The 16990-nt window shown below is 41.0% G+C and overlaps 1 protein-coding gene across 1 annotated transcript in view; it reads left to right on the plus strand.

Annotated features, from left to right (window-relative positions):
• LOC306660403 (receptor-type tyrosine-protein kinase FLT3-like) overlaps nucleotides 1-16990 on the plus strand; it is a 118087-nt gene that overhangs the window by 68384 nt on the left and 32713 nt on the right. The window contains 5 exon segments of the mRNA XM_079138593.1: nucleotides 5716-5855; nucleotides 5953-6106; nucleotides 7095-7263; nucleotides 16731-16755; nucleotides 16757-16835. Coding sequence (XP_078994719.1) covers nucleotides 5716-5855; nucleotides 5953-6106; nucleotides 7095-7263; nucleotides 16731-16755; nucleotides 16757-16835 — 567 coding nt within the window.

A 16990-nucleotide genomic window follows, 5' to 3' on the forward strand; every position in this document is an offset into this window, starting at 1 on the left:
GGATGAGACCTATTTATTGAGAAGTGTTTTTAGGACAGAAAAAAATATCTTTCCTGGAGATTTCAGTCAATTGATTTAATAAAGTAAAATTCAGCGCAGAGGATTGGACAACTAAGTAAAACTTAATTCCTCCAAAAGCCACTAGCTTTCCCTACTTCAACATGAAGCTTTAGTACAGACTAATCACACAGGCCAATCATATAGCATGGTAGAATGGAAAGAGCATTGGCCTGGGGTCGTGAGAGTCAAATACCAGCTCCTAATACCGTGCCCGTTATGACGAGTCACTTTACTTCTCCTGGCCTCAGTGTTTCCCTCTGTAACATGGGTTGCCAGGCTAGATGATCTGTGAGCTTTGGGAACTTGGGATTGCATTGCTAATCCGTTCCCCAATAACACCACCTGGTATAGTGAAGACAGTTATCCTCAGATGAAGTGAACAAAAGATGAACCTTGAACTCCCAATACCTAGGATTGCATCCTGGCTCTAATCATTTACTTTTCCTATGATTCGTCTTTAGTCAGTATTTTTAGGGGGTCAGTCCCACTTCTTTATCTGAAATTAAAAGTATTACTTCATGGAGTCGTAAAAAGGAGTAAATAAGATGATGTATGTGAAGATTTCACCTATACTGGGAAATTGGAATTTACTCACTAAATGTTATTTAAATATAAATATGATGGGGGGCTGGGAGTAGAGCCAAGGACCTTGAGCTTGGTAGGCAAGTACTGTGCCACTGAGCCACACCCCCAGCCCTGCAGCCCCATAAATCTGATTCTTTAAGTGAATCCTCTGTCCTTATTTCTAATTGCTGAGTCCATATTCAATTCTTGTTCTATAGGCCTATTTAGATGATGTGTGCCCTTTCTTCCTGTGATTTTTCTTAAAAATCACATATAGAAACTAAATTATTGTCAGGGAATTAGGCCAAAAGGTTGAGAGATGGAAAGCCCCCAAGGTACTTACAGGCTGTTGGGCAGATGACCTATAAAAGATAATGTCTAAGAAAAACTGAAAGAAGAGTTAAAAAAGATAAAAAATGAGCTGGTGGAGTAAAGAGAAAGGATTGACTAATGCTTACTGTTAGATAGTTGGGGGATTCATGAAGGGATCTGAACCAGGCATGAAGAATGAAGAGCATTTTTTCTGTTGAAGGATGGAGGATGGATAGAATATTCCAGGCTCAATGAACAAATCAAATAAAGGCTTACGATAGAGAGGTGAGAGCTACCGTGACCGTGGCTGACATGCAGGGCGGATGGAGGAATATGGAGGGAAGCCAGACTGCAAAGGTGGCCCAGCTAGGCTGAAGAACCACTTGGCTTGTTCAGGACCACCTGGGCTTTGGATTGAGGCTTTCCTTTCATGTCCCCAGACCCCAAAGATGTTCAAAGCCCCTTTCTTCTATTCAGGAAGCCTAAGAGGGTTCAGTGCCTGTTGAAGGGCAACTTCTTGGATGATCCAGTCCTAAGTGAATTCATGGTCAAAGCTTAATGGATTTTCCTCCCAATGCCTTCTCCCTGCCCCCTGCCCCTTCCAGATGAAGGCTTCTTTTCCCTACCAGTATTGAAGCCATGGGTAATCCACAGGAAAAAAATCAGTAGCTCCTCAAACAAGTTGGAAAATGGCGCCATCTCTGGGTGGAGCCCCTGACTCAGGGCTCAGGCCCCTTGCTCCATTCTGAGGCAGTCTGAAGGAATGAAACACAGATTGGGTTTCTGCCCACACCTGCCCCCTCTGCTGGGCACTTTTGTGCGAGGCATAATCCACACAACCTTACCAGGCAGCCTGGCCCGCTAAGAGCAAGCCCTTGCTTCTCTGCTGACGTTGCTGCTCCATCTCTTAAACACAATCCGGTCTTATTTCTTGGATGGGAAAACAGCATGGTCAGCATGACCAGGGTAATTTTCTCTGGACATACATGAGCGATTGTGTAGAATCTGCATCTTCAAGGACTAGGGAAGGAAAATGGCTCTCAGAGAACTAGGGACAAGGGATGGAAAATACATAGAGAAAGCATAGGTTATGGCATTTAAATCTAATCTTAACACCCGCAGGGTTAGATCAGGGGATCATTGAGACGCATACTCGGGCGTTATTTAGAGTGGTGAATCAGTGACAATTTTCAGGATGGGACTGGGATGTAGCTCAGTGGTAGAGTGTGTGCTTAGTGTGTTCAAGGCACAGGGTTCAATCCCCAGCACCAAAAAAAGAAAAAAAATATGTCAAGTATGAACAAACAAGCTTTAATCTTCAAGACCCAGATCAAAGAACCTTTCCTCTAGCAAGCTTCCTTCAGCTTCCTGTGTCTGATCTTAGGCTCCTTCTGAATTTCCATAATCCTTTTATATATATATATATATATATATATATATAAAAAACTGTGTGTGAGACTCAACTTATTGTGTGCTAATTTTGTTCTGTAGGCTGTCTTTCCCATCCCCAGCTCGATTCATAAAGGCGAGGGTGATACCCCGCTCATCTCCACGACGTGATGTAGTACTTGCTGCATGTTTATTAATTAAGTGAATAAATGTCAGCATGGAAGTAGGTTAGAAACCACCTCTGTTTTGCTCATTGTTCTAACTAATCCCAGCTGCTGGCACTTCTGGAGGAAAGGGAGGTGGGGGGTGACAGGGGAAAGAGCAAAAGCACATTTGGAAAAGCAAGGCGAAAAATCAAATGTAAGGACACAAATGAAGAGGTGACTGGAGATGGGGCTGAGCAACAATGAGGGCGCGGAGAAGGCAGCGGCCGGCCATGTGGGGGTGGAAGGAGGGGACTGACCTCACATGGTCCCTCTTCTTCCCCACATTTTGTTTGTTTATTTTGAGATGGGATCATGGGGTCTTGGGGTCTTGCTGTGTTGCCCAGGCTGGTCTCTAACTCCTGGGTTCAAGGGATTCTCCTGCCTCAGTCTCCGAGCAGCTGGAACTATGGGCCCAGGGTACCATGCTCTGCTTCACATTATTAAAAAAAAAATTTTTAGCTGATACATAAAAATGTCAAAATTGTACATATAAGTAGGATATCATGTAATACTTTGATAATGTTTGAATCAAGTTAAACATATTTACTTCCTCATCATTTTCCCTGTTATGCCTGCCCCCCCAAATTATAGGAAAAAAAAAAATATATATATATATAGCTATGTGTCACTTAACAATGGGGCGGATTCTGAGAAATGCTTTGTTAGGAGATTTTGTTGTTGGGCAAACATCACAGAATGCACTTACACAAACCTGAATGAAATAGCTTACTACACACCAGGCCATTGGTATACACAGTCACAGGTGAAGTCCATCACTGGCCAGAATGTCACCAAGTACATAGCTCTGTGTGTGTGTGTGTGTGTGTGTGTGTGTGTGTGTGTGTATGTGTATGTGTTTATGAAAAGTAGTGAGGGCATAAACGCCTTTGAAAGCAAGAAAGAGATCTCATCGTGGACCAGAAATGAGCCAACAAAAGCAGTTAAGATTGGGCACAGAGGGAACACCCACAACAAAGGATGCTCATGATAAACAGGGAAAAGTGCCAACATTCAGAGCAGGAAGAGGTCACATGGGATTCTGCAGAGGTTCCAGGAAGAAGCAGTCGCATTTTCAATCAGATGAAATATGGATGTTAAAAGTGTTAAGAATAGGACTGGGCATGTAGCTCAGTGGTAGAGCACATGTTTAGTATGCACACGGCCCTGGGCTCAGTTCCCAGCACACACACACACACACACACCCACACACACCACACACACACACAAAAGTAAGAAAAACCACTGGCAAGATAGAAATATAATACACAACTTTTGGTTCGTATAGAAAAAAAAGGACCATAGAAAGCATCATCGACCATTAAAACAAGGAAGAAACAAACAAAAGAAATCTTGGAAATAGCACAAAATGGCAAGAATTAGTAATCCTGCTAACTAAAGAGAATTTCAGAATAATTAAAATTGGTATCATACAGGCCAGATTTACTAACCTGAAGGCAATGAAATGAAAAATCACTAACAGTCACCAAAAAATCTCCCCAAGGGCTAGGGCTGTGGCTCAGTGTAGAGCACATGCCCAGCAAGCATGAGGCCCTGGGTCCAATCCACTGCCAAGAACAAACAGACAAACCCAAATTCATGTACCCCAAGTGAGAATTCATACTTCTTGAAGAAGTTATTTATTAAGATGAAGGAGGAGGAAGGAGAATAAACAAAAAAGTACAATGCTTACGTAAAAAAAAAAAAAACAAAACTGAAAGTTACTGAAATTCTTAATTCTTTTACTAGAAAACAAAATGACTAAACTTTCAATTCAAGATTTCCTCTCACTCCAGTCAGCATGGCAGTTATCAACAACACAAGCAACAATAGGTGTTGGCGAGGATGTGGGGAAAAAAGCACACTCATACATTGCTGGTGGTAATGCAAATTGGGACAGCCTCTTGGAAAACAGTATGGAGATTCCTCAGAAAACTTGAAATGGAACCACCTTTTGACCCAGCTATCCCACTCCTCAGTGGATACCCAAAGGACTTAAAATCAGCATACTACAGTGATGCAGCCATGTCAATATTTATAGCAGCTCAATTCACAATTGCTGAACTATGGAACCAACCTAGGTGTACTTCAACAGATGAATGCATAAAGAAAATGTGGTATATATACACAATGAAATATTACTCAGTCTTAAAGAAGAATGAAATTTGTAGGTAAATGAATGGAGCTGGAGAATATCATGCTAAGCGAAATAAGCCAATCCTAAAAAACCAAAGGCCGAATGTTTTCTCTGATATGTGGATCCTAATTCACAATAAGATGGGGAGCTAAGAAAGAACAGAATTACTTTGGATTAGGTAGAGGGGATTGAAGGAAGAAGAGAGGCATGGTGGTAGGAAGGATAGTAGTACTTTATTACGCTATGTACACATATGACTATAAGACTGGTGTGATTCTACATCATGTACAACCAGAAGAATGAGAAGTTATATTCCATTTAAGGTATCATATACTTTTTCCCTCCCGTGCTGGGATAGCAGGCAGGGCCTTGGGCATGCTAGGTGAATGCTTTACCACTGAGTTACACCCTCAACACTAGCATGTACTTTTATTTTCAGTGATTATTCCTTAGAAACTCTCTGTTACTAACAGTAACTAAGCAATCATTCAGCTTCGGAGATTCTATCTTTTCTTTATACCATTTAATTTTATCTTTTTTTATTAGGTGCTGGGGATTGAATCCAGGGCCTTGTGCATGCTAAGTATGCACTAGTATCACTGAGCTACACCCCAGCCCCCTTTATATCATTTTAAATGTATATTATGGATTCTGTAAGCACTGATTTCTCAACAAAGAGTAGTAAACCTCTAAAAGATTATTTTATTAATATGGTTAGCAACACTGGAGATGTTAAAATCTTTGTCCACAAAGGGGAATGAAGGAAGGGAGGAGATGGGTATAGGAAAGACAGTAGAAATAACTTTCCTGGGTTCCTATATGAATACATGACCAGTGTAACTCTACATTATGTACAACCACTAGAATGGGAAGTTATACTCCATGTATGTATAATATGTCAAAATACGTTCTACTGTCATGTATAAACTAAAAAGAACAAATAAAATTTTTTTTTAAAAACCTTCATCCTTCAGGATGTTCAGTATATTTTTGAGATGAGAAAAAAAATCACCTTTTTTTCCCCTTACTTGGGATGTTTTCATTTTCTAGATCTAAATCAAACTCCTCAGACCACACTGCCCCAATTATTCCTCAAAGTGGGAGAACCCTTATGGATAAGGTGCAAAGCCATTCACGTGAACCACGGATTTGGGCTCACCTGGGAATTAGGAAACAAAGTCCTCGAGGAGGTAATGTGACAAGTTTGTATTCTGAAAATGCAGGCACAAGGAGCTACGAGTACAGGCCAAAAACATTAAATGCAAACTCTGTTTTATTAACACCTAGGGCAGCTACTTTGAGATGAGTACCTATTCAAGAAACAGAACTATGATACGGATTCTGTTTGCTTTTGTATCATCAGTGGGAAGAAACGACACTGGATATTACACTTGTTCCTCCTCAGAGCATCCCAGTCAGTCAGCTCTGGTTACCATCCTAGGTAATGCAGGCGGCTCATGCAACCTTTATTCATCATTTTAGTTTCTTTTAGTATGGAATGTGTGGTATGTAACACCAATGCTGATTTCAATCTCATGTCACCATCAAAAAGCTGCGAAAGAAATTGAGTTAGAAGAGTTTTTCAAAGATAAGCTACCCACTCCTTTCCTTTTCCAGTTAAATCATGCTTACTTGAGTGCCACAGTCTCTGTAGTGTGACCATCTGTTTGTATGCCTTGTCCTCCATAGACTGTAAGTTTCCTAAGGACACGGACATCCCTGCTATCTTTGTGACCCTGAAGTTGGTGCCAAACAGGTTCTTAATAAGTACTTGTTCTGTGAACCTGCTGCCAGCCCAGTGAGCCATGACTGTATACTGTACAAGCACTGGAATGAGTGGAAATGGGGGTGGGCTATGTAGCATTTCATAATATCATGCTTAAGTAATCTCGGGTTAGGGTGCAGACGTTAGCCAAAATGAAAATGCTAAGAAACAAAGGAATTCTCTTAGCAAACTAATAAGGAAATGATCTGCAAGGAAGAAGTGTGAATATTGCTAGCCAGCTTGCTCTATGATTTGAACCTCGAGATCATTTTTACATGGGACCCATCACTGAGAGACTTGTCTGGCTAAGAGCAGAGTTTTCCATTCTTTGTTCTCAGAGTATACTTGTTGGGCTGGCAGCGGGGGGACTCTTCAACCTCCTGAAGTTGTCAGCAAAGTCTTGCAGTTTATTTATTATTGTCTGGGCAAGGGTTAATTATTTACATCCCATTCTTAAAGGAATCTTGACTCCAAAAGATTATGAGCTCAGGCTTAGAACTGGGGATAAGACTCTTCCATTTCTGGGTGCTTCCAACCTGACCTGCAGCGTGTCAATCTCTGAGCTTTCTTGCATCAGATGGATGAATAAAATTCACTTTGTCATCGCAATACATTTTCATATGAATGCCATTATCTAATTTACAAATGCTTCTTTATTTTTCAGAAAAGGGATTTATAAATGCTACCAATTCAAGTGAAGATTATGAAATTGACCAATATGAAGACTTTTGCTTTTCCGTCAGGTTTAAAGCATACCCACAAATCCGATGTACATGGACCTTCTCTCGAAAATCGTTTCCATGTGAACAAAGTGGTCTGGAAGATGGATACAGGTGAGACAACAGAGAGCGCTAAGGCTTATCATTTTTAGCACGATGCTCCTTTCTTATTGCCCTCCAGGACAGTTTTGTACTTATGGAAGCAAATTCTCTTATTGTGAGATTATATACATATACATACATCTATTTTTTATTTATGTTTATATTTTTTTCCTACAGTGCTGGGGATTGAAACCAGGACTCAGTACATGCTAAGCATGTGTGCTTTTTTTTTTTTTTAACTACCAGGAATGGAACCCAGGAGCACTTAACCACTGAGCCCCAGCCTCAGCCCTTTTTAATATTTTATTTAGAGAGAGGGTCTCGCTGAGGTGCTTAGGGCCTCACTAAGTTGCCGAGGCTGGCTTTGAACTCGCTATCCTCCTGCCTCAGCCTCCTGATAAGCGTGTGCTTTTACCACTGAGATACATACACCCCCAGTCCCATGAATTTATATTTATTAGTTGAAATCAAAGACAAGAAGACAAAAGGCCTATTGTGAAGCTGTAGTAGCAGTCTTACAATCACTTCAGAGAATATAACACTCGGTATGAAAACCGGAATCATGTTAGTGTAGTATGCTTCTGTGGCATTTTCTGAGTCATAAGATTGTTACTTCCTATTTGAGAGTACTACAGTGTAGTACACTGAGACTCCTGAGCATGCTGCCGATGATTGAGGAAGTAAAACTCCTTAAAAACAGAACCCATTACCTATAGGTATATTGATGTGTTTTAAAAAATAAATGCAGAAATAATCCAACCATAGTGTTGAAAGAAAAACTTGCTTTTCCAGAGCATTTGGACAACCATGTTCCAGATTCTCTGAAGGGAGGAATCCATCATCCCTTTTTAGAAAACAAAACCCTACCTTACCTGCTGCATCTTCTGTGGCTTCCATGGTCTTTGGTGACCCCTCTTATCTCTTAAAACTAATGCTGTGTGACATGGTTTCAGGTTAGGCTATAAGCAACTGAGAGGCGATGCTCTAGAATAAAATCTTTGTTTCTCAGCATGTGGTTTATAAAACAACTGAACAAGAATTGTCTGGGCAAATGTTTCAAAATGTGGGTTCCTGGTGTCCATTCCAGACATTCCAAATCAAAATTATGATTGATTTCTCATTTTTTTTCTTTTTTCTTTTTTGAAACAGTATTTCTCATGTCTCCCAGGCTGGCCTCCTGGGCTCAAGCAGGTTTTCTGTCTCAGCCTCCTGAGTAGCTGGGACTTCAGGCCTGATGCTGAATTCTTTTTTTTTTTTTTTTTTTTTTTTATGCTGAATTCTTAATGAGAACTTTTGGTGATTTTTGTGCTGTCCAGTACAGCAGCTGCCAGCCACATGTGGCTAGTCCAAATTAAGATGTGCATAACTGTCAGCTACACAATAGATTTCGAAGACTTGGTATGAAAAAAAGAATGTAAACTATCTCATTAATACATTTTACATTGATAACCCATCAAAATGATGATATTTTGTATATATGAAGTTAAACAAAATCAATTATTCAGTTTAATTTCATCCACTTCATTTTACTTTCTTTACGTAGCTAATTGGGAATTTAAAATTGGTGTATGTGTCTTGCATTCACGGCTCACGTATTTTATTGGATAAAAGTGCTTTTCACCTTGATTCTTCTGTTCGTGCATGGTTATTGTGCTTTTCTTTATTTCTCAAGTGATTTGTAACTGGTCTCTGGTCTTCATTCAGATATTGTGTGTGTGTGTGTGTGTGTGTGTGATGTTGAGGATTGAACCCAAGGTCTTGCACCTGGTAGCCAACCTCTCTGCCACTGAACTACATCCCTAACCCTGTTTGGATTTTTAGAAAGAGTTGCAAATAAAAATTTTCAAAGAAACAGTTACCTTCTTTTGCCCAAACCCCCTAATATTCAAAAGACTCACTGTCAAGTTCATTAAAAATGCTGTCTTTGACTGGGAGCTGACGAATACCACTCCCCCCAACTCAGGGTTTCTCAACAGCAGCAAGATAGTTCTTTATTGTAGAGGACTGTCCTGGGCATGATAGGATATTTACTAACATCTCTGGCCCTACCCACTGGATGCCAATAGCACATCTCTCTTCTCCTGGTAGTGATGACCAAATATCACTCCAGATATTACCACATGTCCCCTGGTGGGAAAAGCTGCCTTTGATTGAGGAGCACTGTCTTAGAGGGATCTCCTTAACCTCATGGACTCTTATATACTCCAGCAAACATCTACAAGTAGCAGGTTGGAGTGTCAGCTCCACTGTATCCTAGCTGAGTTGATTACCAGTCGCCAGGCTCAGAAGGTTCTAGGGTACTACTGTGTTCTCCCTTCGTCATGTTAGGTGAATGCATTATCTAACAAAATGTTAGATAAGCTTCTAGCATTAAGGGATTCTATTATGAATCTGATTCAAAGAAATAAGGATAATTTCCATTTAGTTCAACAATCAAAGAAATAAAGATAAATTCAATTTAGTTCAACAAATGTCACTGTAGTATCTTCTTGTTGGATTGAATGCTCTTAGAAGCATCAAACTTATTCAAGAGTGAGTACGGTAATGTCTTTCTGCCTCTCCTTCCAAATGACACAGGTTGCTACAGTGCTGGCGACATCTTGCATAACCTTTTGAGATTTAACATAATCATGGGCCAGTCTTGTGGGCTGGTTAATTATTTCATGCAATGGTCACAGTTTGCACCCCGGGATCCTAGTAGTGTCCCTACAGAGGCAGCCAAATTAATGAATTGGGCAGATCGTGACTCCCATAGTGTTCCATGCCTCCGTCATTCCTAATTATCTGCTAGCATAGTTACCTCTTTGTATATTGAATCTCACCTCTTGGATTATAATCTCCACAAGGACAGATGCTCTGCCATTTCTCTGTCTCTGTACAATGCCTTCTTCAGGAAATGTGTGTCTAATAAATGGGTGAATTCATCATCACCTTTGGAAAACAGCTCAAAGTACACAGTCTGGGTCAAAGAAGAGTCGAAGGCATCCTCTTTGTACTACAGGGACCACATAAGACACTGACCACAACACCCAACACTGTCTTTCTTTGATTTAGAAGTTCTTGAAGAGGCTACAGTGTTTTTGAGTGCTCTGGAGGTACTGGGTATTATGGGCCACTGAATACCCAAGGCAAAGGAAAGGTGCTCAAAAATACTGAACAACGAGAAATCCTGGGTGTCTTTTCCTCTCCACCTCGTGCTCTCTGTGGAGATTGAGTTCTTCCCATCTTTCAGTTATAGAAAGTTTCACATGTACTAATTAGCCGGCGCCATGAGCATCCTTCAGTCAACTTAATGGAGTTGAACGTGGATGGCGAAGGATCTGTTTTAATCATGTTGCAAGAGACAACTTTATTGGCAAAGAGACATGACTTTTTCAAATCTGTAACTGAAAGCCTGTGTAACAACACGACTCCTGCAGAAGCTTTGGTGTGGTCGTGGTGTGTGCCAGAAGTCTGTCAGCTTCCCCCACTTCACGGCTTCATTTCTCCAATTTACTTCCTCAAATATCACCCCCGCTGCTTATTAGGGCTTGCGTTTGTGTGTGTGTGTTTTATGAAATTGTAATTTTCCAGCTGTCCTGGTACCCTGTTCTTGATAAAAGCTTCCGGGATATTTCACCTGTTGGTTTGCCTAATCTCCTGTCAATGGACTTAATAATAAACACGGAATCTACCTTCGTTTGTCCTAGTTTCCTGGTCAAAGGGAAAAACTTCTTAGATCATTGGAATTATTTAGTAATCTCTTCTGAAAGACTCTCCTCAGCCTGGCCCAAGGCTTGAGCTTTCTTTGTCCCTGAAATATTTCCTTTTCCTACCCTATGAATCTCAGCTCTGTCCCACTCCCCCGTCCCAGGCAACAACTGCAGTGTGTGTGGTGACTTCTATGGAAATAGCAGGCTGATGGTTGTGTGGGTTCTGGAAGATGAGCTGGGGCCTACTCCAGAGAAGCAAGGGTAAACAGGAAATCAGGCTCTCGAATCAGTGAATATGTCACTGCAGAGGCTGAGAGAACCTGTGGATGAATTTTTAAAATATTTTTGCTGAAGGAGGTGAGCCTGAATGTGTATGGGAGATGTTGGGGCCTACTGAAGTACCGAGAGCTCCCAGCTAAAGTCCTGTTCCCTTTTACTTCTGCTGTGTGTGACTGTGATCCTGACTCCCTTTTTTCCTAAAAACTCCACTCAGTTGTAAGTTCTCAGTCACATCATGTGAAGTCACTTATTAAAACTGAAAGGCACGTTGAACTTTTACCACGTGCCAGACAACGTGTAGAGTACTTGATGTGGATTACCTCAATTTAATCCTAATAGTCCCATGTTTTTTTAAAATATGGAAACTGAGGTCGTTACCTACCCAGTCATACAAAGCAAAATTGCTACCCTTCACTGATGCCCATTTTGTGAGATTGCCTTTAAAAAAGTAGAAATACCAGCCATCACTCTATCTCCAGAGGTAGTATTTTTTTTTTTTACTTTTTCTATGTAACCATCATAATAAAACATAAAATATCGATTTTTGTACAAGAATGAAATCATATCATTTGTGAGCTGATTTTTTAACTTAAATATATAATAAGTATTTTTATGTTAATAGTTGTATTATACTACATCATCATTTTTAATGGCTGCCTAGTAGTCTTTTTAGCCATTTTTTAAACTATTCCTGTTGATGGGCATTGACTTTAGGTTTTTTTCTCCCCCTTACATCTTTCTTTCTATTTTCATGTGATTTTTACACTTACTATACATCCTAGAGTAAAATTTCTACCTATTTTTTTCTTCACCCACCCCCACCCAGATTGAACCCAGGGCCTGGCACATGTTATGCAAGCACCCTATACAACTGAGCTACATTAGCTCCTACATGGATTCTTTTTTTATTTAAATGATTACTAGGTTTAATGAGCCTCATAGTAGTAACAACCTAACATTTATTTTGTTTATTATGTGGTGGGGCACTGTTTTAAGCACTTTATACAAAAGTCCTTTTCAAAAAAGCTTTCTTTTCCAACAACTAGATGAGGTACATACTATTTCAATCTTTCATTTTATAGACAAGAAACTGAGGCACAGAGACATTAAGTGACTTGCCTAAGTCCACCGCACCAGGCAATAGCAGAGTTGGGATTCCAGCAGAAAACAGTTAGCTCTGTGTCTGTGGTTTCAGCCATTTCTCTATACTGCCTCTTGATACCAACTCGTTTCAGAAGTGTGAGGTCCTCAAAACCCAGTGTGTAAGATAACATAAATACTCTGGGCAGGGGATGTACATAGCTCAGTGGGTAGAATATTTGCCTAGGAGGTTTGAGGCTCTGGGTTCTGGGTTTCATCCCCAGCACTGAAAAAAAAAAAAAAAAAAAAAGAAAAGAAAAGAAAAGAAAAAGAAAGAAAGAAACAGAGAAAGAAAGATAGATAGATATGGTTTTGGTTATTGAAAAAATAAAAGTGTTTTTAAGCTGTATGGGATGTGCCATCTTTTGCTAGTCAATCTGTAATGGTTGCATACATCCAGGCTTGTTGGCACCCCTGAAATAAAATAAAAAATGAGTGTAGTATTGTACAGAGATATGAAATCATCAGCACACCCCCACCCCCAATATCTTCATCTAACTCAGAACAAAAATTTGAACAGATCAGCTCTGACTACAGCCAAGCTGAGTTGACTTCAGGCCCCACTACTCTGCAGCCTGAGGGTAGGTGGGGTCTCCAGGCGTTCCTGACCCACCGTCCTGTCCTTGTCTGTCAATACATTCTTATCAATCCCTGTCCTCTGGTTTGACTTGGTTGCCTCTGATTCTTTAAATAAAGCCTTTTTTTTTTTTAACCAAAGAGTAAAATTATTCTCTGAAACTCCTGGAAAGAGCTTGCCCTTTCTCAACTCCTCCCCTCTGGGCACTAAGTAAAGATGAAATGACCTGAATTTTTATTTCAGAGGAGAAAACCCTTCTCATAGTTGTATAAGTATACATCTTATTAGTCTCCAAGATATTGTTTCACTGTGAAGTCAAATTTCCTGATCTGTCATGCCAGACAGGTCATTTTAGAAAAATCCTAGGGGAGAGGAAGCTTTGGGCCTCCAGGACACCTCATGGGTTATTCCCCTTGGGATTCACAGAGGGTTCAGCCACACAGTTGTCGCTGGGGTTAACTGTTAGAAAGGAGAGGGAGGGTGAGCAGTTTCAAACAACCTGGAGATTCAGTTTGGTGTTCCAGTTATTTCCATGACCAATTTCCTACCTGGAAATGGTTCAAAAGAGTGAAAATATTTCAGGTGCTGTCTCTGTGGCACACCACACTACCACAAAACAACTCAAAAAACGGAGGAGATAAATGTTCATGAAATCTTTCACTTTGGTCCACATGATGATAAATAGTTCTATTGGTCCATTGCTGTTTCTGCCAAATTACTAGATCCTGTGGCATGGTCCTTGGCTAGCCACATGGAGTTTGTATTTTCTCTTTTTCCTCCCTTCCTCCCTCCCTATCTCCTTTCTCCTTCCTTTTCAAGGTCTTAGCCATTTCCCAGAGAGAATTATGTTTTCCCTTTCACATTTTCTCATCTTTTCTTGGACCACTTAAATGCTGCCTTCCTGAAATTTAGGAATTACACAGAGCTAGATTTTGTCTTCTCCCCCCATGGGCTTCATGTGACTTTCCCTCCACTCTTTCTATCACGTCCACTTCACCATTTCTTCACCTTTTCGTCCGTAGTAGATCATAGGTGGGCACGGTGGGCCACACCTGTAATCCCAGAGACTCAGGAGGCTGAGGCGGAGGATCACAAGTTCCGGAGCCAGCTTGGGAACTTAGTGAGACCCCCCATCTCAAAATAAAAGGATGGGAATGTAGCTCAATGTCACAGTGTTCCTGGATTCAATCCCTAATACTAAAGGGAGGAAGGAAGGAAGGATGGAAGGAAGAAAGGAAGCATGGACGAACGGAGGGAAAGAAGGGGAAGGAGGCAGGGAGGGAGAGGGGAAGAAAGAAAAAAAAGAGTGAGAAAGAAAGAGAAAAGAAAGGGGGAAGGAAGAAAGAGAGGGAAAGGAAGGAAGGAAGAAAGGAAGGAAGAAGGACAGATGGACAAACAGGTCGGACAAGAAGCCATCTTTTTATGCTCTGGTCTTCTTGTTAACAAAGCATCTAAAAACTTGTCAAGTGCTCATGAAACTGCTGTAAATTTGATAGGTCAGGTAAATGAATTCTTTCATCACTAGACAGAGTTATTGTTCCACTTAGGCGTTAAGGGCACAGAACACCAGCATCAAAACAGAATGGGCTCAAAAGCTGTCACTAACCAGTTGTATGTTTTGAATCTTAGGGATCAAGATTTTTCTTCATCCGTTCCAGAACCTACCATTTCTTTTTTTCCTGGCGCCTCTTGGGTTTGCTCTTCTTTCACATTTCCTTACCTTAGATGACATTCATTCTGTCATGTTCTGAAACTCCCAAATCTGAACTTTTACTTCTCCTATTATAGGACTTCCCACACTCTACCATTGCTGCTGCTTTTCTTGTCTGCTTTTACCACCAAACTGGAAAATACGGAGAACAGAAACCCATCTTTTTCAAAACTTCTTGTTTGTATCCTTGATTGCTTCCACAAAATAGGTCCACCATCGGCTGCTGAATGAATGAACTCCTGGATTGTTACTACTGCCCCCGACCTTCCTCCAGTGACCTCTTCCTCCTGCCAGCAGAGAAATCTAAAGTACTGTTCGTGATACTCACCTTCTCCCAGGGATCCAGAATATCTTCCTCTGCATTAGGCTTGTTTTGCGAGGTCCCCGGTCAGCCGGCCCCATTCCATCCACTTGGCCCTCTTCTCTCCACCAGCCCCACGCATGCCCCGCCCCAGCAAGGTCTCCGTTCCTCTGACCATCGCCCTGTGAGTTCCTGTCTCCTGCCTTCAGTCTCCATCCCTCCTTCTTAGATCTCTTTTTCTAATCCTCTCATCTAAACCAACTCATCCAGGGGGGGTGTGCCTCAAGCCCTGCTTTTGTGAAGCCCACTGAACTTTCCTCATCTACCTGACCTCTGCTTCTTTGGTTGTCTACATAGCTTTGGTTTAATGCTTTCACTGTTCCACTTCTGTAACGTTTTGTCCACCTTCGTGGACTACGGTATCTTTAGGATAGAAGTTGGAATGTTTTGGGTCTTAAATGTCCCCCAGATACCCATGTGTTGAAAGCTTGATCCCTGGAGTGGTGCTACTTTAAGAAATGGGGCCCAGTGGAAGGTCTTCTGGTCACTGAGAGTGTGCCTTGGCAGGGGACAGTGGGATCCCTGTTCCTTTCGCCTCTTTCCTTTCACTTTCTAGTCAACAGGTAAGGGGTTTGGGTACACCATGCACTCCTGCTATCTTGTGCTGCCCTGCCATAGACCCAAGAGCAAGAAGGCCAACCATTCAAGGACTGGAAACTTCAAGCCTATGAGCCAAAATAAACCTTTTCTCTTTACAAGTTGACTTACCTCAAGTGTTTGTTATAGTGATGGAAAACTGGCTAACACAGATCTTTATTTTTAGGTCTTTTGCATCCTACACAGCTCCAAGATTAAGGCCACTTAATCTTCCACTTCAGATCTTTATGCTTAAATTTTCATTCTGTCCATTCTGCTATGGTTTTTTTTTTTTTTTTTATTTTTTAACTTCAAGTTATCGCTGGTCTAATTAAATATCTTCTGAAAAGGCCTAAGATTTCTGTTCCTCATTAAGGGAATTTTCCCCCCTTTTTTCTCTAGTTTTGTTCAGTGGATGCATGAAGCCATATTCAATAGCCCGTGGCCTCCTTATTCTCATCACTGTCCAACATCCCCCACAACAACTTCCACATCACGTAGTACTAGGAGACATGGCAAATAAGCCCCCATATCAAGTTATCATGTCAAAGGTATTGAATGCTTAATGAGCGTTCCAACTAAGTATTAGAGCTATGGAAACTATTCAAAGTATTCTGTAAAAAGTCAGTGGATTTGAGTCTGTTTACTGTTAATTGCTGTGTAAATCAAGGGCTGGTCATAGGTTCTGCCTTGGATCAGCAAACCAGTCATTCAGGAAGCAGGAAAATTTGTCCACCTGCAGAGGTCTTTCTTTAGGAAAGGCCAGGCTATCCACAATGTATAGAACAATAGGACAGCCACTTACTTGTTTCTCTGAGGACCCTCAGCCAGCCTAAACCTTAATGTGCATATGAACCACATGGAGATTATCTTAAAATATAGATTTTGAGTTCCTAGGTTTGGGGTTCTGAATTTGCTTTTCTATCAAGTTCCCAGATGATACTGGTGCTGATGCTGATGCTACCTGTCTGTGGACCACACTTTGAGTAGGAAGGGTCTAGAATACAGATACTCCTCCTTGTCCAGGAAACTTTAGCAAGTGGGGATAACCCTCACAGAAGACTCTTCCCATGCAAACCATCTTCATTATAGCAACTCCTGTAAGAATCAGGCTAAATCTATCTTTAATTCTTTCTCAAACAGCATATCTAAGTTTTGCAACCATAAGACACCAGCCAGGAGAATACATATTCCACGCAGAAAATGATGATGCACAGTTCACCAAAATGTTCACACTAAATATAAAAAGTAAGTTTGCCACCAAGAATTTTATTTTTGTGTTCTCACTACTTTATTGTCTAATAATCTTAACCAGAAAGAGCCAACACATGGCTTAGAAGGGTTACTGTTTTGTATGCTGAAATATTTTGGAATTTTACTCTCCTATCTACTGGTTTAGTTAC

This window comes from Sciurus vulgaris, assembly GCF_902686455.1.
Source record: "Sciurus vulgaris genome assembly, chromosome: 4".
NCBI lineage: Eukaryota > Metazoa > Chordata > Mammalia > Rodentia > Sciuridae > Sciurus > Sciurus vulgaris.